The sequence below is a fragment of the Merops nubicus genome, unplaced genomic scaffold (assembly GCF_000691845.1).
Source record: "Merops nubicus isolate BGI_N331 unplaced genomic scaffold, ASM69184v1 scaffold11199, whole genome shotgun sequence".
Taxonomy (NCBI): Eukaryota; Metazoa; Chordata; class Aves; order Coraciiformes; family Meropidae; genus Merops; species Merops nubicus.
The window spans coordinates 105,184-130,764 of NW_008631708.1; the positions used below are offsets into that span (position 1 = coordinate 105,184).

Genomic DNA, 25,581 nt, shown 5'->3' on the forward strand with positions numbered 1-25,581 from the left:
GTCTGGAAGCACAGGAAAAAGATATTGGAAAAGAGAATGTAGTACTAGTTTTGTGTTTTATTGGAAGAGAAAAATACTTCACAAGAGCAATGCTAAGAGTACAGGGTTACAGATTAAACAGGGAAGGAAATGGCGGCAGCAAATTTTGCCTATTTATGCTTTACTCCCAGAGAAAGAAAATCAAAACTGTCAGAAGTGCTTTATTGTAGAGACATATACAATTTATTAATGTATAAATCCGCTATATCCACAGAAATTCAACAATAAATTGTCCTCCTATAAACAGTAGTAGATAGTCCCTGCCCCAATTAATATACATCCTGAGTGGAGAAATCATAGGATAGAGGAGAGAAGTAAAGAAGGGTTTATATGTGATGTAAGCCAACAGAAATTACAGAATCATAGAATCATAGAGTTGGAAGTGACCCATAAGGATCATCAAGTCCAACTTCCTGCTCCTCACAGGACTACCTAAAACTAAATCATATGACTAAGAGCGTCATGCAGACACTCCTTGAACTCTGAGAGGCTTGGTGCTGTGACCACTTCCCTGGGGATCCTGTTCCTGTGACCTACATTTCATAGTGAATGTTGTATAAGAAACAGTTTACTGTGATATAAAGTGCTATCCTCCAGCTTCTACAGTTACTGCAATAATTCCTTGTAAAAATTACACAAAGTGGAAGAAAAAGTAGCTCCTCGCCTATAATGTAGCATACTACAGTTGTAAATCACAGGAAAAAAAAACATACTCAGTAGGGAATTTAATATCAGTAAATGACCAGACATGCAGCTGTGACAAGCTACTCTGAAAGGGTTTGGCCACTGGAAAGAAACCCAGCTACTGTGAATCACTAGAGGACTCTTCATAACCAGGTCACTTCATCAACATCAAGGCAGAATGATTGCTATTGAACAGTACTGCTAAATGCAAGGCTGCCCTTTAAACTTTGTCCCTTGTACAAACTTGGTATAAAGGTTAACTGAAAGAGGCAGAGACTGGCATGTTATGACAATTTGACATTAAGAGCAATGATACAACCTCGCACTCAGAAGAGAGCTGCTGACACTGGATGTTGTATTTTGACAGATCTGTTTAAATAAAAATCTGATATCTATCTTCTATAAATTTCTCTGTTTATTATGAACAGCAGTTACTTAGATATGCACTTTTAATAAATGCCTTTTAAATCACTATTCTGACAGCAAGAAGAAGTGACTGAAATTAAACCTTTCTTGTTTATATATTTAAAAACTGCCAAATACTGAAAATTCACACTTTTGGAAATATGACTGCACAGTTGTCCTTTACCTTTTCTCCTTCCCACACTGTCTGTATATTGTATTTGTCTTGTGTTCCATACTTACTTCAAGATTTCTTGAAAAAAAAGAAAATCTCACATAATAACCTCCCACTATAGTGCTGCTGTAAATAAATGTTCTTAGTCAAAAATAAGACACAAAATGAAACATCACTATCTGGATTTTTACTTTTTGGGGTTTTTTTTAGGAATGCATAAAAATAATTAAGACACAAATTGACCTGTTGCAATTTAAGACACGAAATGAAACATTATTATCTGGATTTTTACTTTTGGGTTTTTTTTTTTAGGAGTGTATAAAAATAATTGAGACACAAATTGACCTGTTGGAATTTTTTTCCCAAAGTTGTTTTTCCTAAAAATCTAGCTAATAAAACTGATGGTTAATACAGTTGTACTTCCATCACAACACAGATATGACAGTTGTGCAGCTGAAGGATAAACAGGTCATTTAGAAAAACAAATAGAAAACATAATATGATACGTATAAAACTTAATTTGCCATGACAAGTCCTACTTCTTATCTCTCTGACAATAACTTTACAGGACAGGAAAATTAAAAATCTTCTTGTAAAATTGAAGATGAAGAGATTCTAAACTAAGAATTAATATCTGAGCAGTTATGCATTATGGCTATCTTTATACACTTTAAGATCCTAGAGATCATTGCAAACATTACGCAATTTTTTTTTTTTTCTCCTTACTAGTACATATCAACTTAAGAGTGCAGAATACTGTGGAAAATTGAAATATACAGAGCTGGAACTTGAAAGAAGGTAATGCATGAGTGAAAGCAAGATACAAAGGTGAGTTTCAGAGAAAAGATGCTGGAAGAAAATTTTAGAAGGAAAAACCCTTCAAAGTAAACAGAGTTGTGCTATAAAAAGCATTCCAAGAATGTATGCCAAAATTGCTATTCAAAATAATCCCAAATATATGGAAAATGAAGAGATTTGTCATCTCTAGAGAGAAAACTCCTAGAAAAGAAGTTTGCTACTAATTAATTTTCTCCTGCACTTGTCATTTCTCAGTAAACAAAGAAATACAGACAGACTCAACGTACGTCATGAGCAAATAAATAGGTAAACAAATATTAATTCATTAAGACAAAGATTTTCAGTGCTGCCATAAGGTCTCATCTAAATGGCACCTCTTTGCGAAGGAAATGAAACAACTTTCTTTAGTCATTACCAACATCAATTTAGAATTACAGCATACCAAATACATTATGCATTGCCCAATTTCTTTCAAAGGGTAGTCCTTGCTTTGGGCCCACAATTCTGTTAATATTAATATGTGCACATATCAATATCTTTTTTACAATTTCATCATAAGACAATGATTACAATTAAAGACATCTGCATCTATTCTGATATAAAGAAAAAATGAAAACCTGAATATATTGAAGAATTATACTGTTCAGCTCCCTAGATATTATAGCAAGATGACTGTAGTATAAATTTTTTTTTATAAGGAAATCTCTGGATATCATTCTTCAAAACATCATGCCAGAGATGGTGATTATTAGGAAATACAATGCAAGTTTTTTTTATGGTAAGATTTATAGAGATAAGAGACTCTCTCAGGATCTCCAAGGGAGATTATTTCTTGAGCTTTTTCTTGTTTCCATAAAAGATGCCTATTTTAATAGAATTTCAAATACTAATCTGGCTTTTTCAGTGGTTGTGGCACAGTCAATACATCATAGCAAAGCTTTACTTCCTACTGTTGAGATGAGCTTAGCAGAGCGTATAGTTTGGAAAAAAAAAAGAGTTGAGTTAGAGGTAAAGAGTGGGAGATGTGTACAAAATATTAAAATGTATTATGGCATTCATCCTTGTGAGATGCTGAAAATTTGGTACAGAAGGACTAATACAAGAGCTGAGTGAGTAGAATGAGTACTGCATGCCAACCTTCTGGCTCTAAGAAGCCAACTTAGAGTAGAAATTAAGAGGGAAAAAAACCCTAAGGCAAATGCTAAAAAAGAAATGTGAGTGGCCAGTTTAGTTACAAGAGCTGGATGCTTGAGCCACAAAATGCTATGACAGGAACCCAAGGAGAGGAGTCAGAAGGAAAACAGACATGGAGCAAGTAGGTCTTTTCTAATGAGAAAAGATCCATATACAGAAAACACAGAAACACAAAAAGCATCTGAAATGGAAAAGAAATTAGGAAAACTGTTTCTTTAAATAGAGAGTATGTGATACAAAGACATACTCATGTATGTTACAGGAAAAGAATAAGAGGAAGAAATAATACAGCAATAAAGAAGGAAATTAAAGATACGAATCCAATCAAAGAAGCTACTCCAGTGATGGAGGAAATAAGTAAGAAATGTTGCCAAAGAGATATAAAAAGTCTGGGGTGGGTTGTTTCCTAAATAGCATAATCAATGCAATGAGGTATAAACCTAAGCAAGAATTATCTTATTTGGAAGTTTTCCTGGGTTCATATTGGAAACGAAGACACTGAGAAGTAGCTATAGAGAAAAGCTTAGAATCCCCAAAATGACTGTACAAGTCCTCTAAAGAATAACTTCATTCACAGCAGCATAAGCTGATAAGAGAATAAGAGGTCTGGAGGAATAAGTCTGTCTTATTTAATTTTCTTTATTTCAACAGAATTCCTTCCTTTCCTCTATTTATTTAGAGTGAGAGAGCCTTGATTCACTCAATGAATGAGACAAAGAGGTGATCTTTACCTTGCCAGGGGTAATGTTTGCTTTTGTGTAATATTCTACTTTTCATTCAGAGAGTGGATTTTTCTGAGTGAATCCTGAGTGAGCATTTGCTGGTAAATGTCTGCAGTGTGCCAGCTGTAAACCTAGAATGCTGATGGCCTTTTTAAAAACTCACCATGATTTAAAATGCAGTGAAAAGTGAAAGGTTTATCAGTGCTAAAGAACAATCATTTGTCCTAAGGGTTAATTCAGTTTTGATTAACTACTTAGAATCTCATGAGTTAGTTGGACAAGTGCTGGACTCTGAATAGAAGGAAACTGGCTATCTTCAGATGACACAGTCTGTTAAAGCCCCTAAGATTAGCTTGCTTAGATTATTAATAGTTTCAGGATAAGTGTCCTAAATCATATCTGCTCTTTGCAGAGAAATTACAAGAGTTTGTGCTTTGCAGACTAAGAAAATAAAACATGAGACTGAGCTTCAGGCTTCAACCAATGTAGTGCATACACAGTGCAAGTGGCACTGTTCTACACTGGCCCACCATTTTTCAATCACAATTTATACTGATTTTGGTTAAAAAACAAAGTTTTCAAGAACCAGATGAAAGTATCGATAGATGGAATAGATTGGGAAGGTTACTGCTTGGCTACCATACAAATGCCAAGCCTAGCAAGTCTGTGTTTGAATGCTAGATAAAACATTGCATGACCAGAGTCCATGACAGTGTAAATCTGGCTCAGAGCACAGCACTGCATCAGAAGGGGTACAGCCACCAAACCCCCACAGTAGCACAGGGTCTGGATTATAAGACTTTGATTCCATACATCCTTTTAGGGGGTCAGTTTGCATTACATCTAGTCTACTGAAAGAAATGCCTGTTTGTAACTGCAGTGCAATGCTAATTAGGAATGCTCCTGGATCACATTTTCCATTACAGTTTCATCTGAAAAATTCAATGTTTTTAAAAGACCATCCTACAAGACAGCCAAAGTCACTTTAAAAGAGCACTTCTGACCAGAACCAAATGCTAATCTAGATGGATCTTAAATTATATGCTCTGATTACCCTAACATAAACATGATCCTGCATCCACATACAATCAGAAAGAAACAGTTACCAGTAGGGGATCCTGTAAGGAACAAGGGTGCAATCACAACCCCACTGCAGCCCTATGAAACCACCAAACAATAACATGGGTTTTCCAGCACAGAACTGGGTAGCAAGCAAGCCTAAATTTCTGAAAAGGAAATTCACTCCTGTTTCTTCCCTCTGTTTACAGCAAGAAAAGAGAAACAAATTAAATCTCTTGATATGGTACTAACCACCTTTCCTGTAAGCATAAATAACTCTTCAAAAGTCTTATCTGTCTGACTACATAGGCCAAGAATCAACAGGATATAGCCCAAACATGCAAGGGAATTTTGGCATAGGAGACAAATTTCTAAAAAGCTATTACTTACAAGAGATAAATATTAGCTTACATTTTCTTTTAAAGAGTAATATTTTTAGCATTTTCCCAGAAGAGTACCTTGCTTCTAGCTATTAGTGTTGTTTTGTAATAGTAACACCACACAGTATTATGCTGATTTGTCATTTATCCATTCTAGAGATAAACTCTTCCAAAGTGAGATGATAGTATCAGATGAAAATACTGTCTGAGAGGTAACAATTTAAACCACTTTTCAGCTTTTCCTGATTATCATTAACAATGACCTGGAAGAGCTGAGGAGTGTGCTCTCATCACATTTGCAGATGACATTTCACTGTGAGGGTGAGCCAAAATACTCAAGGGCAGGACTGCCACCCTGGACGGGCTGGAGGAAGGGGCTGGCAAGAATTCCATGATGTTCAACAGGGAGGAACAGTGAGCCCTGACCCTGGCACAGGCTACCCCCTTCAATAGCACAGGCTTGGCACTGACAGCGTGGAAACAGCTTCATGGAAAAGGGCTCGGGGCTTGCGGTGGACAGCAAGCTGGGCGTGAGCCAGTTTTGTGTCCTGGCAGCAAAGAGGTCAACAGCATCCCGGGCTGTACAAGCAGGAGCAGAACTAAGAGGTATGGGGAAGGATTATTCCCCAAGAGCTGCCACTCATTAGACTGCAGCTAGATACTGCATTCGGTTTTGGTTCCTGCGCTATAGGAAAGATAACAAAATGGAGCAAGCTGAGGGGAGTGCTACTGGGATGGTTGGAGCACTGGCCTGGTGAAGGAGAAGCTGAGGGAACTGGGCTTTTTCAGTCTGGAGAAGGGGTGCCGCTGGAAGCAGACCCAGTGCTTACAGGAAGGTCATCAGGACAGAGTTAAGCTTTTCAAAGTGGCATGTGGATGAGAGACAGCAGGCGTATGTTGCAACAAGAGAAGGTCAAACAGGTTATAAGGCAAGTATTTTTCTCATGAGGACAGCCGACCTGTAGAACAGGTTTCTCAGAAAGTTTGGGCAATCTCCATCTTCAGAGATTTTCGAGATTCAGTTGGACAATTCCTAAGCAAGGTGGTCTGGGCCTATAGCAGACCCTGAATTATCATGTCAGCCTGTGATGCCTGGTGTGTGAGATGCTCTGTTCTCCTCCAGGGCAGAGAAGCAACCTAGCTGAGACAGCCAGTGCGGTCGTACGCTCACTGCAGCAGTACCACCAGAATACAAACATGGAGTTATTTTTGCCTAGCTGTAAGTCTTCAGGGCAGAGCTCTGGTCTGTTCCTTTCACATACACCTAGAAAAAACACTGAGTTGAGTTTTTGGCTTAAGCACTTTTATGGTTCCTCCAGTAATTTTCCTAATTGGCACTGAGTAGGATAATCCTACAATGGAGCATTTTCCTGTGCAAGTGCTCAGGACAATAAGTCTTAAGTGCAGGCTCAGTGCCACAGAAACATAACTGCATAACATGGCCTTGTATAGATTTCACAATAATCACAATGCTCAGTATTTACATGATACATTTTCTAAAAGCTTAACACTATTAGCAATTTGCATTTAATAACAATAGGATCATCAAGCTGCAAAATGATCAGATGGCACCTAAATGGTTTACGTTTCAGTGTTGGGTTTGATTTTGCAGCATCTCTTCTATTACAAAAAAAAGGAACAAGCTCCCCAATAGCTGCTGAGAATTCCAGAAGGATGACAAATTCCATTCGATTTTTAAAAAAAAGGAAGTGTTCAAATATATAACCAGTAAAGCATCAGTGAAGTAGAAAGAGAACCATATAGACGGCACAGGTAATATTTTGTTGTTACACTGCCAAAAGAAAGTAATGAATTCTTTCACTCACATTTCACAAAGGAACATGAAGTTAATGCCATCAACTGACAGATACTTCAGAGAGTAGAAGAAAAAAATAATGAAGGTACACAAGTTACAGAGAAATGAATGTGTCTTGGAGAGAATCAGAAAATATAGCTGTAATCTGCATTAATTTTAGAAGTAGATTTTGATTTTGTAAATTTATCTTTGAAGATGTAGTGGTTAACGTATAGAAAGGTTAAGTTGACTAGGACTTTCTTATACAACAGTAAAAGCTTGGTCTGGAAGCTTTTTAATTAGAGGAGAACAGTATTATGATTGTGGGGTTTTTTGTTCATTTTACATGCAGTGATAAAAGATGATGGTAAGTAAAGAAATGGTCCAGAGTGAAAGTAAAGCAGTGTAAAGACATCAAACACACTGAGAATGACCTCTGCTCATTTCCAGAAGTCAGATTCAGGAACACAAACTTGTCACAATGAAGGAACACATATATCTGACTGCAGTGAATCACTGGTTCAAGCCTGAGAAGACAGGCCTAATAGACAAATCCTATAAAAATCTGGAAAGAATGAATTTATACATACTGGTGTATAAAAGAATTATATTTCAAATTCATCCTGATTAAATTACACTGGAGATGATGAATGCAGATTTTTTACGTCTGCATCATTTGGTAAATTTTTCTTTAAAAAAAAAAAAAATTATTACCTAAGGTGAGTTGGAAGAAATGAAGAGTAGGGTAACAAATATTTACAGATGGCACAAAAACTGTGAGGAATTCTCATTATGGGAAAAAAAAAAACAAACACAACAGCTTAAGACAAGCAGATTTGCTACAAGGTGCAAAATAACAAAATAAAGTGCAAATTTGGCAAATACAAAGGTACGTTTCTACAGAAAAATGAGCCCAAACTTCATTATACAACAGTGACTTGAATTTTACTGTGCTGAGAACCCACAAAGAAGAAATGCCAAAGAAATTGTAAGTTCTAGTTTCAATTTGCTTTGACTTTGATAACAGCATTTGATCCTTAAGAAGTTTCATCTGTCCACTTGGGTTAATTAAAAACTCAAAGAGTCACCAACAAAGCAACCAAGTTTCTTTCCAGTTCTGTTTACTACCCTGTATAAAATGAATGGCCATCTTCACATGTGCCTGGGACACAGTGTTGCCAGCCAAATAAAGAAAAACTCCATGAGGCACAGTTTTTCAGGCAGCAGAAAAAGGTCATGGTAATTTTTACTGCTTATAAACCATGTCACAAAGCAGAGCTAATGCAGTACATTTGTTTCATGGCAGTTAAAAAATTTTTCTCTACCTGCTGAAATCTATACAACTGCATTGACATGAATACTACTTGACATAGATTAACTTCTGCTGATTCACCAGGGTCAGGATTTCCTCCTCAACAAAGAATTAAACAAACTCTGTCAGTGGGAAAGAATTATCTACAAGGAACAATGTACTAGCACTGCAAATATCAGGAAAAATTTCCTGAAGTGAGATCCATCAGAAAAATAAGGACACTTTCTCAAGGAAAAAGATGAAAAATCTAAGTTTTTTTTTGAACGTCTATCTGGACATACACATAAAACATTCACCTCTTTCAATTTTCTTAAAACAAACGGTGGATTCAGTACTGCTATAATGAACAGTTTGCCTAAAATCTTTTGAAGTCTCTAGTGCATTTTCACTTGTCACTGATATGCATAATACATTCATTCTCTTCTCAGTTAAAGGTTTCTCAAAATAATATAACCTATTTCCTTCTCTTAATAAAATATTATTTTTCCAGAGTAATGTTTCTTTAACTGCAGTCTCAGAAATATATACACATATAAAGAATGGGAAAACATGAAGATGATAAATATAACTCATAATTATTAGAGAAGTTGCAATGGTTACCTCCAGTAAGATGTGTGATGACTGAAAGTGTTCATATGAAACAATTATCAGCCAAATAAACTGTGATTTAAATTTTTCAAACTTACCATAAGAAGTCTATCTCCAACCTGCAACCTCCCATCTTTCTGTGCAGCTCCTCCATCAATAATCTTGGTGACATAAATGCTATTGTCCCCAGGGATGTGTTGGTTTCCAACCCCTCCTGCAATACTGAATCCCAGACCTGGAGAAGATAGAGAAAACAAGACATCAGCAATACAGTACGTAACATCAAAAAGCAGTGCAAGAGTAGAATCATAGAATTACGGACTTACTAAGGTTAAAAAAGTCCTCTAAGATCATTAAGTCCAACCATCAACCCAATGTTACCACGACCACTAAACTGTGTCCTGAAGTACCATATCCACACATTTTTCTTAACCAGGCATGATGACTCCACCACCTCCATGGGCAGTGTGTTCCAATGCTTCATCATTCTTTCAGTAAAGAAATTCTTCCTAATATCCAATCTGAACCTCCCCTGGTGCAACTTAACTCCATTTCCTCTCGCCCTATCGCTAGTTAAAATATATAATAGAGACTTATTTAGAATATATGTTAGCGTATATTCAATCTAGTATATAATTACAGTATGTTTTACAGAAATGCAACAGATATTTGTGGGGTCAGTACTCTTTCACTCTTCCTATAAGGTCAGGGATAGAAATAAATTAAGGAAATTCTTTTGTCATGTATGATTATAGGAAGGTAGAGACAAAAAAGGATCAAACCAGTGATGATTCTATACCCATCGCTTGCCCTGGCCAGGGGCCAGCACAGCCTATGTCAAGACCTCATGGCACAACTTGCCATGACAAGTCAAACTCTGAAGCTTGGAGTTTATTTTGTTAAATATTGGTATGAAATACACCACCATCTAACAGAACAAAATTAAAGGTATTCTGACTGTCCATAGAATTTGAAAAATACTTGGAGAGGTCTACTGCAGATTTTGCACGGTTTTGCAATACACAATGAAAGGTCTGTGAAAGTGAAAGATAAATGGTGTAGATATGGTGCATTTAAAACTGCTTCGCACATTTTTTTCTAGGACACAAATGTCTTTGGCTATGGATACATAAATAAGAAAGCAATAGTCCTTTGTACATAAATAACTTCTGTTCAGTGATCTCTGAAATTCCTAGATAAATATCCTAAGAACTAAACTTTGGAACAATGGCAATAATACATGCCTATAGGATTCAAGAAAAGGAAAGCAAAATAAACAGATGTTGGGGGAAGGAAAAAAAGACAGTTTTATCCTTTTTTTTTTTTTACCTTTCCTATACTCTGACATATTGTATAAACAGACAAATCATTGCTTTCATTTATAATAAAATTTTTATCTCTCAATCAGAAAAAAAAAGACAGAAACTACTGTGCTTTATTTCCATAAAAATCTACTTAATACATCTAATTTTCTTCATAGATCATGTAGATAATTGGAACTTCCAGCTGAATAAATAACCTGCTTAGATCATTGTTTCAACTAGGCATTTCCCTTTTAGCTGTACAGAACAAATAGTTACATCTATTTAAAGAATAATCACTGGTTTTATCTATGAAATCTATGCTGTTCGGTCATTCTTAAAACAAATATGTTAGTAATAGATGGAGCCTGAGCAGTAAAATATAGTAGTAAAAGATCAGTTGACTGGAATTTGGTACTTTATCACACATTCACAAACCTGACTGCTTGGGCATTAAAACTGAAGGGAGAGTATATTTAATACACACAGGGGTTTTTTTTTTAGAAGCTCTATGAGTAAAGATATGGTTTTTTTTTTTTTTCAGTGAATTAAATATATATTTATCACATTGTTCTAATTTGATCATTATTTTAGCTTGAAGAAGATGCGAGGTCAGACAACATAATGGACTACTTAATGGGTATTGCCAAACTAGTAAATTACAAAAAGAAACTTCTAAATTTATATCTCAAATTGAAACAATACTCAATTAATTAAGATGACTATTAGCAATACACATGAAGTTAATTCAGAAGTATGGGATAATTAAAATAAAGCTTTATTTAATTTCCAACTAAAGCTGGTGATCACTGTTACTATTTATACACTACTGCCAGGACAACTATAAGGATAAAAAGATGATGATTTCTTCAGCATAGAAAAATTTATTCATTATACTGGGACTACTAACAAGGTAGCAAGAAGATATTCTAAGAAAGCATCAGAAATGGAATTTTTTTTTTTTTAAAACGTTGGCTGTGCACAAGGAACAATGACTGAATAACGTTCCTTGGTGACATAATTATCATCCTTTGGACCCAAAAAACATCTGCATATGCTTCTACCAGTTAAGTGAAGATCTGAGAGTATTCCAGAATGATGATAAGAGCAAAAGCGTGAGCTTTCTTCAGCTTCACTACTCACCTAGGGCATGACCTCAGGAAAATTATGCTATGCTTCCATCCTCTTCTCTCTCCTCTATTAACATTGTATGCTTGTAAAGGGCCAGGTCATTTCTGGTCACACAGCTGTATTTTGTGCAAAGGGCTTCCTTATTCAGAAGGAATTGTCCTGCTGCAATATAAGCAAATAGTAGCAGAGATAATCCCTTCCATTTTCTGCAGCGCTGAGTAGGGTGCCGGTGTTTGCTGTTTGTTTGCATGGTTCTATCACAACGGATGTATGAACCCCCACAAAAAAAAACTCAAGCACTGATGAGTGCTACTCCCATTACAAAAATGAAGTTTATAATGAGGAAAGGAGTCACTTTTCCTGCTTCTTTAATCCACAGAAAATGTAGCTGTGTTACAATGCACGAGGCTATATTGTGTTTGTAAGCAGGGTCTGCCTTTGGGAACCAAAAAACAGCACTGACTATAAAAAGGTTTAAAAGAACAGAACAAGATAGGGAGAGTGGGTAAGAAAGACAACTGACGAAGAGATTTTCCACATCTTTCCTATGGATAATGATTTAGTTTCATTGCCTATTCACACTTTCCTTCTTTAAAAGACTTCTTGGGAAGAATGGGCAACGGAAAAATGGCCCATTTAATTTGACTTAAATGACTTGTTACTAATTACTAGGGGACTAGGAAAGTATACTACAGTAAAACTTTCCAGTAGGATTCGGATGGCCAAATGACATCAGACAACTATGCTAGTCACTTATGCTACGTTCATAATCAGTGATAATTCATTAAGGGCTTTTAAGGCATGATTCATCTCATCTCAAAGAGACATCTGAAAGAGATGGGATGAATCACTCTTGGTTTCTGAAGGGCTGGGGGCTGGGTGTGGGAAGAGGTGGGTGGGAAGATCAGTTTTGTAAAAGTCACAACCTGAGAGCCTCACTTTCGTTAGGGCTAAAGGTTTTAAGACCTCAGAAAGATTTGTGAATCTCTGTTGTTGATCCTTCTTTTCAATAGGTAGATCAGGTTGGTTTCATATCACATTCTTACTCGGTTTTAAAAACAGAATCATTGGAACGTTTGGGAACACAGGGAGCATGACATGTTTTCTGAACTTTTTTCATAGCTCCATTGAATTATAAAAGATCAAAGTAAAATAGCATATTTTGTTGTAAAACTTTTCTCTTATTGAATCTTGTGGTTAGGAAAACATTGCCATCAGAACGCAGGAGATCAGGAGTTGCTCTGAGGAAAGTCTTCACTCTCACTTCCTATTTTGCTATCGTGCTTCACAGCAACACCTCAGCTGGGACAGAGCACCCAATTTCCTTACAACGGGAATTAGACAGATAGATAGCTTTAGAAGGGAGATAAGGAGGAATTCTTTTACAATGAAGGTGGTGAGACACTGAAACAGGTTGCCTAGAGAAGCTGTGGAGGCCTATCAATGGAAGTAGTCAAGGTCAGGTTGGATGGGGCCTTGAGCAACCTGATCTAGTAAAACCAGGGTTGGACTAGATGACCTTTAAAGGTCCTTTGCAACACAAACCATTCTACAATTCAGTGCTTCTGTGAGAAAGAGAAGACTACTCCAAGAGGAAACATGAAAGAGATCTGAATTTAATATTGGTGTCCATCCAAGTCAAATTCAGCTTTGTTCAGAACCACTGCAGAGAATAGGCACATTTAAGATTGGGTCAGCATGTGAATTATGGAAGATTAATCAAACTCTATTTCCTTCTATTACCACTGGACAGGTGTTTGTAAAACTTATCTGCCTTTGCGTCCCAAAAATGCTACTCACTGATCCTGTAGATAATAGCGTGTGCAATAGTGGAACAGGACAGGAGACATTACTGTTATCACAAAGAAAGAGCTATTCCATTAAAACTGGAAATTGCAAAAGAAATGCTGAAGTCAACAATAGTGAAGGATTCATATCTTCCCTGGATTATCAGTAAAGAAAACATCAAAATATATGAAAGTGTAGCGAAGTCATAAAGAAAAAAAAATTGCGGCCAAACCAATTCAAAAGCATCTCAAGTCTCAATGATAGCTACTTCAGAAATAGTTAACCAGTGACTGTTTACATCTATTTTGAATTATTTGCTGCACCAGTGTTTTACCACTGACCAGGCCCAACAAAAATGATACCACCACCAGCAGGAAGATGAACCAATACACCGACTGTATTGTAGACAAGAAGGACATTGCATGAACGATCGCTGGGGGTACAAACAGATCAATCAGCTGGTACATAACTGACATCACCCCCAATGATCTCACAAAAGACATAACTCGGCCCACAACAGGTGGTACAAACAGAGACCCGAGGTTGCCCACAGTTGGCAGGGGAAACAGCCAGACCAGCAAGCTGAACACATAAGAGAAAGGTGCCTACATGGTGACTCTCACCCGATCAGCCCGTGTTCGCAAAGGTCTTAAGCAGACTGGGGCCCAGCTCCAGGGAGAGTCAGGAGGTCTGCCCTGACCCAGGAAGCTCTGTGGAGTGCACTCCACAGACAGACACTCCTGACTCCCTGCAAGTGGTCCCAGCTTTTATCCCCAAGCAGACACCTGACCTTTGTCAACTCCATGCGGGACCCCTGGGGCTCATTTCCCTTATGGGTCTCCCTGCAGGGCCGGCTGCACCCTGGGGGGAAGCTATAAGGCAAACTCACCACCTCTTTATGAAGGGCTGTGGGAATCACCCATATGTCAACTTAATTCAGGGCTCGGGGTTCAGACCCCAGCATTTCAACCAGATGCAGTTTTTAAATGCATCACTATGCTAGTAAAAGCATATCTTCTAAGTGCTTTTCTGGTAAATGGCAGGCATGAAAATTGTTCTTATTAGTCCAGGAACAGATATCTCTATGTGAGAATAATAAAATCACTGTTTAAGACGCAGGGGATTAATCACACTGCTGGCACATGACTTTTCAGTACCCAAAGAGGGATCCTGAAAGATCAGTTGTAGCTAGATAATGTCGGCTTCCTAGCAAGAATTTACGCCAAACTTGCTCATAACCCAAGTGGCTATGTAGCACTGCATTGTGCTACTACTATTGTACACAGAGAAACAAGTTTATTTTAAGCCAGCAAACAGTACGAGGATTTTAGAGGGTAAATACAACATGAGTTTCAGTGTCCTAGCTGAGAACCTCCAAGTAATGCGGAAGCCAACATAAGGAACATATAAGTCATAACCTTAAAATGTAATTAAGCAGTGTATGATTTGCAGGTAGTTAACCAAAACCAGCATGCTCTAGAGACACAAAATGCATACTTTCTAATTGTTGGATTCCTGCCTTTACCACAGTATGCCTTACCACCAGCAAATTGACCTGTTGAACACAGAGTAACTTGATGAAGCCATACAATGCATATGACATGTTATAGAAATAGGCTAGAAACAAAAGAAATATGAAAGGAAATGTGTGTGTAAGCACTAGAAGAAAGAATAAAGGTTAGCAAAATTAGGTGTATTAGCAATACAGAACATTCCTAGCAATAAAACTAAAAGTTAGTAATTTCTATCAAGCCTGGACAGAATGTTTGTACTCATTTGTACTGTGAAGACCACAGCACAGGTGTCTTAACAGCAGAAGACCCTGTACCTAACAGTGGGATGTTGGCAACAAGATTACAACATGTGACATAAGCCATCCTCTTGCCTGTAAAGCCAACAAGAAAGCAGATTGTAGCAATAAAATTGTGTGCTTACTAAATGACGAGAAACAGACAATGAGCACCTGTCTTGTCTAAGACACAGGGACTGAAGAAAGAAATGTTCAATGTTCAATGTTCAATGTAAAGGACCACCTCATAACAACAGTGGACACCTAGAGGGCATAAATCATCTGTCCAAGAATTAGTCTGTGGTTGTCAACCAAGAAAATGCCAAGAGACGCAGCAAGGATTTAATGTCCCACATCCTTTGTGTCACACATGAGTGAGCCAGACCACCTCGGCACATGAGTCCTGGGGATTGAGAGGATGTGGGTGAAATGAAGAGCAAATGAAATATATGAGAGAATGAGCATAACTGGGTAGCTTACTTGGAGATTTCATTAATAAATATCACTCTCCATTGCTGTATGATCTTTCATTGCTTTTTGCCACAATCATTTCCTACAGGTGTGAAATAAACTTATTTGCCCCAGAATACTATGAACTCAGACTTTATGAAACTGAAGCAGCAAAACAAGATAATACAACCATAAACTAGCCCTTCAACAACTTGCCCTACTGAGTAACTTACCTGGCACCGTGAGCCTGGCAGTGCTGTGGGACGTGACACACTGATCATGCTCCTGAGAGCAACCACACAAGGCAATGAGGAACCCAAACTGAGGTAGCTCCTGCCTTTCCACAGACCAGCCACTTCTACAGCACTCAATTACAAAAAAATATATCTCAGTGTTGGTTTGTTGTTAAAACTACTTAAGCTTACCAAAACAGGAGTTATATAGTGTCTTTTTTCCTCTGAAAGGGAAAACAGTATCATACTGAGGAATGGACCAACCGAATTGTTAGTCCTCGAGCAATGAAGCCCAATCCAGGTTTCTAATTAATCAAATTCCTCTTGGAGGGAGGAAAGGAACGTGGGGAATATAAAATGCTTTGACTGATATCACTTGATTGACTTGTTTTGACAGGTACCACAGTTATATTTAGTACTATATGAATAAACATACTGAAACAAGGTTAATTATAAACAGAGGAGCAGCAGGGAATATCTCCCCCTGCCCCTTTGCTTAAGCTTCTTGTTGCCAATTTTAGATTCCTGGAGGAGATATATAGCACATATTTAAAATTAGCACACCACAACTGTGGATGTTTAATACCCTTGTAATAGCTGTGATTTACAATCCATGCTCATTATTGACAGCAGATTCCTTTATTATTCGTTACACTCAAACATGAAACACATTACAAAATAAAAACTAAAATATGTTTCACAACAATCACACAATGTTACAAGGAGAGACTGATTTTCCCCTACAGAGTTCTCTTCTTCTGTCTTTATTTTTTATCCCATGAATAAATTTCTGAGAAACTATTAATCCCAAACACAGAAAATGTCACTTTATCCATCTCATTTCCTTCATGTTGCAAGGGTAGATTCAAATACCAATTTTTCTGAATGAGTTCTTATAACAATTCCTACTCCTGACTCATGTGACAGCTTATACCAGAAGGACTTCCCTGAATAAAATTGGACTACATTTTGTTCTGTGGATGAAAAAGTCAATCTAAAGTACAGTATGATTCATAAAACTTTAACTAATATTCATAACATATGTAAAATCTGCCTACTTTCATTGCCATGATTAACTGCTCTTTCAGACCCTGCTCCCAGATCACTGCAGAGGGGTCTTTTTGTAACTAACAATTTGATAATAGCTTTGATAATAACTTTGATAACAGATAAAGGCCTAAGCCCCTAAAAATCTGACTGAGCCTATAGTAATCCATTGTTTCTTTCTAACGGCCTTAGTTTAAAAACTTCAAGCATCCTCCTTATTGTTTTGACTTGTTTAGTTTGTTTTTTTTCCATAAATATATAGTGTTTTCAGTTATTTCCCAGTTGATGTCAGATAGCATAAAAATTCTGAACAGTACCACCAGGTGAGAAGAAAATTCTCTGAAACTACCTTACACAAGGAGAAAATTATTGTCCCCTTTATACTGTGTGACACTATATACTCATGCCTTCAGCTGTTTACCCAGCAGCAGCTATACAGTTCCTTTGTTCTTGCCCACAGCCATTTTTATAGTTATTATTTTCTTTAATCCCTACATTCTGGCTGCCAGTGCAGCACCTTTCCATACCACTGAACCAATAGAGATGACAGATTTCCATATAGCCTCTATTGAGGATCAAACTGAAGAGCACGCACAGTACTTCTGCAGAGTATGGCCAGCATGCTCATGAGAGGGGCTATGACTGGATATTCTGTATAGCTGGGATTATACAGCAGGCAAAGAAAATCCTTTCGTTTCAAATAAGCACTGATTGCACAGCAACACTGCCACTTATCTCTGAGTAACTGGACCCTTCCATAACTTCAGCGTGAGAGGACTTAGAACTTTTCTTCATGGAGGCAGATTTTGGTCAGAGTTTTTAATAGAAACGAAATAATAAAATTTCTCCTCTTTCATCTGCCTTTGACTACATATACTTTAAACACTGCAAATTCAGATTTTTAAAATAAATGTAAATAAAATTGTTAGTTCTAAATTTAAGCACTCTTAATTTAATGAAAATTAAATATAATTGAAATTTAAACCATTATAGTAACACAATCTTGCTGTGGAATCTGTGTATATGTTCTTGCTGCTTGCTTGATAAAAGAGGGAGAACAGAGATGATGAGATTAAAATGTCTTCAATGCACAGGTGCATATGTACGTTCATACTACCCCAAACAGCTCTCTGAAGGCTTGGAGGAATGGCAGCCAGCTAGAACTCCATGGAGGAGAGCAGCTGCTGTCTGGAGGTCCAGGAAGAATTGATGGCAGTCTGATTTCGTCCCTCTGACTGAGAATACCTAAGCAGGTTTGCACTCTCCATTGCAAATTTTACAAACTGCTATCCATACTACTAGGAAGCACATGTAATGTTAAAATCTGGCTACCATGCTGCTTCCTACGTGTCCTTTTACTTGTTCCAAACCAGCTATGTGCTGGGATGTCCAAGAAAGCTCCCTGCCTAACGTTGCTTTCTCTGAGCTCGTTTTTCTGCTGGAGACAAGGGAGTGCAATGCATTACACCCTTTCTTGGGACACAAGAGTGATCACTGACATCGTCTGAGACTCACAAAAGTCAGAAATGCAGAAGAGTCAAGCACATGGAACAAAGTCTTCCGGATATTTCAGGGATTTCTTTCCTGAGTTACTCTGCTCTGGCTTCAGAAGCAAATTTAAACAACTACAAACCTTTCGCAACTGCTTTTTTGTTCTTTTTGGCATTGAAATCAAATATTGCAGTTAAGCCAATTGGGTTACAAGAAAGAAAGGAATCTTTTCTCATGACACAGGGTTACACACCTTGGCTTCAGAAATTTGTTTACATTCACAGTCAGAGAGGAGATGATGCGAAAGTGAGATTACGATGCAAATGCTAACATACCTGCAAGGCACTGAGTGCATGTTTAAAAAAAAAATCATGCTACAGCTACAGCAGATAAAGCATTGGTTTTACAATATCCTAAGAGTAAAGCTAATCTTTCTGTAATCTTTAATAAAGCCTTGAAAACATATCTTGTTCAATTACACTGCTATTTGTAGAAATCTGTAAAAGAATTCTCTAACATGAAAATGAAAACAATCCTTTCTTTTTTACACAGTTTTGCAGTTAAATGTTTTTCCCATCACAAATTTTTGCCTGCATATATTTATCCCTAAAGATACATTCCCTTCAGATGTAGCTGAAAAGAAAGGAAACAGCAAGCTAGGAAAAAAGTCTCATTAGAAGTTGTGTTTATTCTATATTTTTACATTTATTCAAATCAGTTAGGAATAAATTTTCCAGAAAGCATACACAATGAGCAGCAGCCTAATTGCACGACAGGAATTCTCAAGAATATTTAAAAATTTGTCTTGAAAAGGGAAGGCAGTATTCTTAATTATTCACAATAAACTGTTTTTTTAAGCGTTATTGAGGATTCAAGTTCACTGAAAATCATATTAAATCATACTGTCAAAATTTGACTAGCATAAATGTAGGAAAGAGAAAATTATTTCATTTTTTGACATATACTGTCATGCCAAGAACTATAGCAAGCAGTTCAGCTCTTTTAGGAAAAGCTGCATGATACACGAAGTCTAAATATTTCATGTTAAAAACAGTCCAATTATGTTTTTTTAAAAAATGAAGATTAGTGATGTAAAGCAGATAAAGCTAAGATCTGCCATTTAGGAACAGGATTAACTGCTTGCAATTTGATTTTTTGAAATGTCTCTCCTCACATTTCTGTGCCATGTTTGCATATGCCTACAACTGAAGCTGTGCATGCACGTTGACTTCCTCTTCATGCAGGAAGTTTTTGCATATTTCTAGTGCACCCACAAGGACAAGTAGTCCTCAGATCCAGAGTCACTAAAAATCACAATTTTTAATTAGGGTAGACATCATCTGGCTGGCTGCCTGTGTGAAAGGATCATTTACACCTTATAGGGAATAATGTTAAACACACCATAAGTGACTGTACAACTGAATACCATATGAATGGATTCTTAAGGACAACCTTTTTTTTTTTTTTTTTTTCCCCTGCATTAGCATCATTTTTCTTAGCAAGAGGTTTTTAATGCTTTTTTTATCCCATCCTAACCTCTGCCCTTTCATTCACCTGGGCAAAAACCAACTAAAATATTCATGACTATGGAGGCAGTAGACATCCCTAGAAGTGTTCAAGGTCAGATTGAATGGGGCTTTGAGTGACATAATTTAATGAAATAAGTACTTGTCCATGGCAGGAGAGGTTGGATTAGATGATCATTAAAGGTCCCTTCCAAATTCAAACTGTCCCATGATTCCATGATTCTCAAAGTTGTCCTAATTAGCAGTAAAAAGCCAGGTGGGAGGTTGAAGGGTGAATTGCAGATACAAAACTCTGCTTTTCTCCCTGCCTTTGACCTCCCTTTCCAACTGTCTGCCTTATAGCAGCCATGAAGATCTTCTAGCCAAATGGATTGGCAAGCTGAAAGCGGCATGAAAACTGGAATAAATTAGTCTGCATCACAGACCAGGTACATGTCTACCAGCATCTACAGAGGTGGCAGCACTATGAGCCAGCAGCTGAGGACGGTGTCAAGTTGACGTGTGCCCTTTGGTGGCAGCACAGTTTTGTATGGAGAGCAGCAATGTTATCACTGTTGCTCAGCAAACTCAGCTGGGGGGATGTGGCAAGAAGGAAAAATGCAGGAACAGGAGCAAGTAGTTGAAGTGAGTAGGACAGAAATGGCTATTTCAGTTAGCAATGATGCTCTACAGTGCCAAGAGACAAGCAGGCAGCTACGGAAACCAGGGATGACTGTACTGAGGAGATACAAAGAATCCGCTATTGCATTCACATTATATATTCACCTGGGGTCAAACGCTGAAATATGGTTCACTTTCCATGCATGAAGTACACCAGTTGTTTCAGGCGTAGGAACCAAATTTATGGGGACATCTGCTCACAGTCTGTCTATCATTAGCAAATAGTACCTCCCTAATTTTCTGCACAAATTACTGTAAATACTGACAGTAACACAAGTTATTCCACCTCCTAATAACATAAACGAAAAGTGTTTGCTCCTGTAGATGTACATACGAACATGTGTTTTAAAGCAGTTACTACTTTTTTTTTTATGAGATATTAATTTTTAAGTTATGGTACTATGCAAATGTGTGCTTTTCCCACCATTTTTTCCAATAAAGATTCACTCTTGAAAGATTTACTTCTACTACAGACTTGACATGGGAGGTAACTATTCTAATTCATGAACAAATGCTATTTGCTTTGTATAACATTAGGTGATACATCTTTAACAGAGTACAGCTGGGTCCCTGCTTTCTAAGTTGGATGGTTCTTCTAGGCAAACATTTAATAATTTGCCACCAATAAAATGGATACAGAAGGAACAGTCTGTCAGTTTGCGATCTGTTTAACAACCATAAATGTCATGGAGAGACTCATCAGTTTCTTTTGTTCATCTCCATCTGATGAGAGGAATTTAGCATTTATCTTATCCCTGTTGCAAAGCTGAACAGAAATACTTTCTTGAAAAACTCTCTGCCAATTATGCTGAATCTTGAAAATACTAAATGAAATCAAAGTTCATTTTGTAGCCTCTTATCTATTTGCAATCAACACAGTTACTTCTTTTTTTAAAAATACAGAAAGATATCAAGATAAAAGTGTAAAAGCAATTTTTTTTTTTTTTTTAATGTAAGGTGATTTACAGAGCCCTGATGTTAAGTTTACTAGTTTATAAAGGATATAGAGAAAGAGATGGTGCTTACTGAACTGTAGTAACCACGTGAAGACACTCTGAAAATGGATTCATGAGTCATTACGCTTTGCTTTGACTTTTTTTGCCTTCCTAAAACCGTACTTTGGTCTTTCAGTTTATAATGCTTTCTTGCAATAGTTTAAGAAACAAAGTAAAACAAAAATGTTTTATTTGCCAGTGAGAAGCACCCTGTACTCTCACAGAATAAAATATATATAACTGGACGCTTGTGATTTTAAAAGATGAGGAAAGACTTTCTTGTAGGGCCTGTAGTGACAGGAAAAGTGATAATGGTTCTAAACTAGAGGAGGGTAGATTCAGACTAGATATAAGGAAGAAATTTTTTACGGTGAGTGTCGTGAAACACAAGCCCAGGTTGCCCAGAGATGTGGTAGAAGCCCCATCCCTGGAAGCACTGAAGGTGATATTGGATGGGGCTCTGAGCAACCTGACCTAACTGAAGATGTTCTGCCTCACTGCACGAGGCTTGGACTAGATGACCTTGAAAGGTCCCTTCCAATCCAAACTATTCTATGATTCTATGACTTCTCAGAAATAATGCTAAATATTTGCTAAGGAAATTGTACTCTAGTATACATAACTAGAAAGATGATGTGAACCCATATTTGAAATCTGCATTCAGAAACACAGAATTTTTCAGTCTGGTCCCAATGTGTGAGAGATTTTCTAAGAGTTTGTCCTTAGTGGTTTTGAGACACTGAGTATAATGCTTGAATGGGATTCTTTCAGCCCGAGTTACACTACAGATTTTCTGTGAGTGAAAGTTTCCTTGGTATTTTTCATCAAGGCTTCTTATGACCCTGTTATTAGCCCCTTGAGAGGGTTCTATCTAGGAGTGGCACTAACATTGCTTTACCATCACCTATTTAAATTAATAATCCCTGAACTTCCCTGCAATGCCAGAGGTATGGTGTTGGTCTCAGACTCTGGGAACAATATTCACAACATTCCTAACGAAAAGCGAGACCCGAGGGGAAAGAACAAACGTACCAACATTATGATTTATTCCTGGATCACTTCTAGGACACACACTGGAAATTTTAGACAGCTATGCGGATGAAAAGATTAATCTCAGTTAGAGCCACAAAAGTAGAATCCAAAGCCTACAAGACCAATTTTAGGTGTAAAGAAACCCATCTCTGCCTAACTTGGACAAAAGTGTTTCATACGAAGTCAACACTTAGCATTAAAAGCCTTAATGCAGTCCAAACCAAAGGAGTCTTGACCAGCCTCCAGCTAATGAAACCTGCTGTGACAACAGCCTTTGGTGAGGAACCAGACACCCATCTGACCAAATTGTTCCTAATATCACAATTCTGGTTTGAGGCACAGAAAAGTTGAAAAGCCAGAGAAATCTGTTTTGTCAATAAACAAATGCAGACTGACGCTACAGTTTATCTGTACAAGTGTTCATTAATATTTTCATGTGTGGAGGAGTTTTTTCTCTAAATATGTTTTTTTTTTTTTTTCCCTCCTAGCCACAACTAAAGCAAAGAAAAGGGAAAACAAAAATACTAAATCACTGCTGAGGACAAACAAAGGAAAGGGTTGTGGGTTTTTTTCCTCAGGAAGACACCCTTTACTCTGCTCTTCTGAGATGCCACCTCAAATACTGTGTCCAGTTCTGACGTCCCCACCATAAGAGGGACATAGATCTGTTGGAATGAATCCAGAGAAGGCCACAAAGTTGACCCAGAGGCTGAAGCATCTCTGCTGAGGGCACTGGGATTGTTCAGCCCGGAGAATAGAAAACTCCAGGGGGACCTTATAGCTGCCTTCCAGTACCTGAAGGGAACCTACAGGAAGGCTGGAGAGGGACTTTTCACAAGAGTGTGCAGTGACAGGACAAGGGGAAATGGCTTTAAACTGAAGGAGGGTAGGTTTAGGCTGGATCTTAGGAAGAAGTTCTTCAGCATGAGTGTGGCGAGACTCTGGACTAGACTGCCCAGAGAGGCTGTGGATGCCCTCTCCCTGGAGATGCTTACAGCTAAGGTTAGATGAGGCCTTGAGCAACCTGGTCTAGTTGAAAGGTGTCCCTCCTCATGGCAGGGAGGTTGGATTAGGTGATCTCTAGGGTCCCTTCCAACCTAAGCCATTCTATGATTCTGTGAAGACACTCTCTTTATTTCTTTTGGTGCAGGATTTAAATAGCCCTGGGCTTACTGTATGTCTTCATACTGCAGCAAAACAAGAAAATTTTGTTCTGATCACTGAATCTTTGAGCTGGAAGAAACTCAATGGATTATTTATTGTATCTTCTCAACCTAAGGCAGAACCAACCATGGTTGCATCACAGCTAACAAATGGTTGTCTGGCACAACCAGGTACTTCCCACACTGCAGACCCGGTGACCTGTCTGATGATCTATCACATCACAATCCTCACTGGTTCTAAATCCAGTCCAAATCTTACCATAATTCATCTATTAAATTTTGTTCCACACCCCCCATAGGGGGCATACAGAGCAAACTCACTCTTCAAAGGTGTGCTGCAAGGCAAGAAGATTGTTATCAGGGGTCCATAACTCCTCCTCTCTCTGGTATTTCAGATAAATTACTTTAGATCACAGATTCTTTCCTTGTAGTATAGGCTTTCTAAATTTCAGATCATTTCTACTGCTTTCCCCTGGAGTCCCTCCAACTGGTGTACACTCTTCTTGAAGTGGAAAGCTCAAAGCTTTACCTGGGAAGGATGAAAGGATTGCTCATATGTCTTATAAACCATAGCTCAATTTATAAATCCCAAGATAGTACTCGAATGTTTCATCACAGCATGATGTGTTAAAGATCAGATTCTACAGCTAACAAAGTTCTATATGCTCTTCTATGGGATTCTTTTCCCAACAGTTTTGTGTCAAGCACTATTTGGTAGATTATTTGATTTTTTTCTGCAAAAAGCACCTTGCCGTTGTCCCTGCTGAATTTGTTGAGTTTAGAGCTCTTTCAGTGTTAAACTCCCTCAGCACACAGTATCATCTGAGGAGAATGTGAAAAAGATTTTCAGAAGAGGAGTACAGCATCCTATGGTAATCATTACTCTTCAAACTTTTTCTAGGTGCTTATAAAGACGTTTCCTGTTTCTTCCAGTGTTCTTCTAGGGTTCTGAAAGAAAACTGATGGCTTTATATAGTCCCTTGGCTCCTCATGCTCCTGTCAGTGAAGATAAGTTTTCTGCTTACCCTTCCCATTTTTTTTCCACTTTACCTTCTCCACATAGGTGTTCAAAACCAACCATTGTCAGCAAACCATCAACAAACATCAGATTTCATCAGCTTAGTTTCCGTGGTCTGGGATCAAGACCATCCAGATCTGCAAGTGTAAAAATATCTAATTTCCTTAAGTGCTGCCAGGCCTGTTCCTCATACGAGGCTGAGGTCTTGTCCCTCTGTTGCTGGTTTTAATCTTGATAGCAACCTTATCACAGACACCTTTTTGTGAAAACCGATGCCAGCAAAAAGGTACTTCATGTATCTTGCTTCAAAAGCATCTACCATCTCAACATCTCTCTGGAACTACAAAGTACATATGTAAACCACAACTACTTTCACTACCTAACAGAAGGGATGTGATTTACTATAACAGGACTTAAAAGTATTATTTAAAAACAACTTTCATAAATTTTGGCTATGGCATTTGGTAATCATTAGAATTTAGAAATTACACTCATCCAACCTGCGGACTTTGGCTAGAATTTACCCCTGGCCTACCAGTTACGCTGAGTTCATTTTTCAGTTACAGTATATAAAATGCAAATATGCCTCCACCAAACAACTTTACTAAGTTATTTGCTGTAAGTTTGTTTTCCCATTTTGTGTCTCTCTGTTTTTTGGAGTGGCTAGTATGTCTTTCTATTTAATTCATAAGACATCCTACGCCTTGTTTTGCATAAGAAATGGAACAAACAAAAACCAGAAGACATTTTAGACAAAAAAAGGAAGTCTGTTTTGCCCTTATTTACAAATATCACTTTCTAAAATAAAA

General features: G+C 37.7%; 1 protein-coding gene across 1 annotated transcript in view; it reads right to left on the minus strand.

The window, feature by feature from the left end:
• The window catches only part of LOC103780026 (disks large homolog 2-like), a gene marked incomplete at its 3' end in the record, with an annotated part of 118,900 nt that overhangs the window by 71,004 nt on the left and 22,315 nt on the right, over positions 1-25,581 (minus strand). Inside the window, exon 5 of the mRNA XM_008947673.1 lies at positions 9,247-9,383. Coding sequence (XP_008945921.1) covers positions 9,247-9,383 — 137 coding nt within the window. The remainder of the gene's footprint in view (positions 1-9,246; positions 9,384-25,581) is intronic.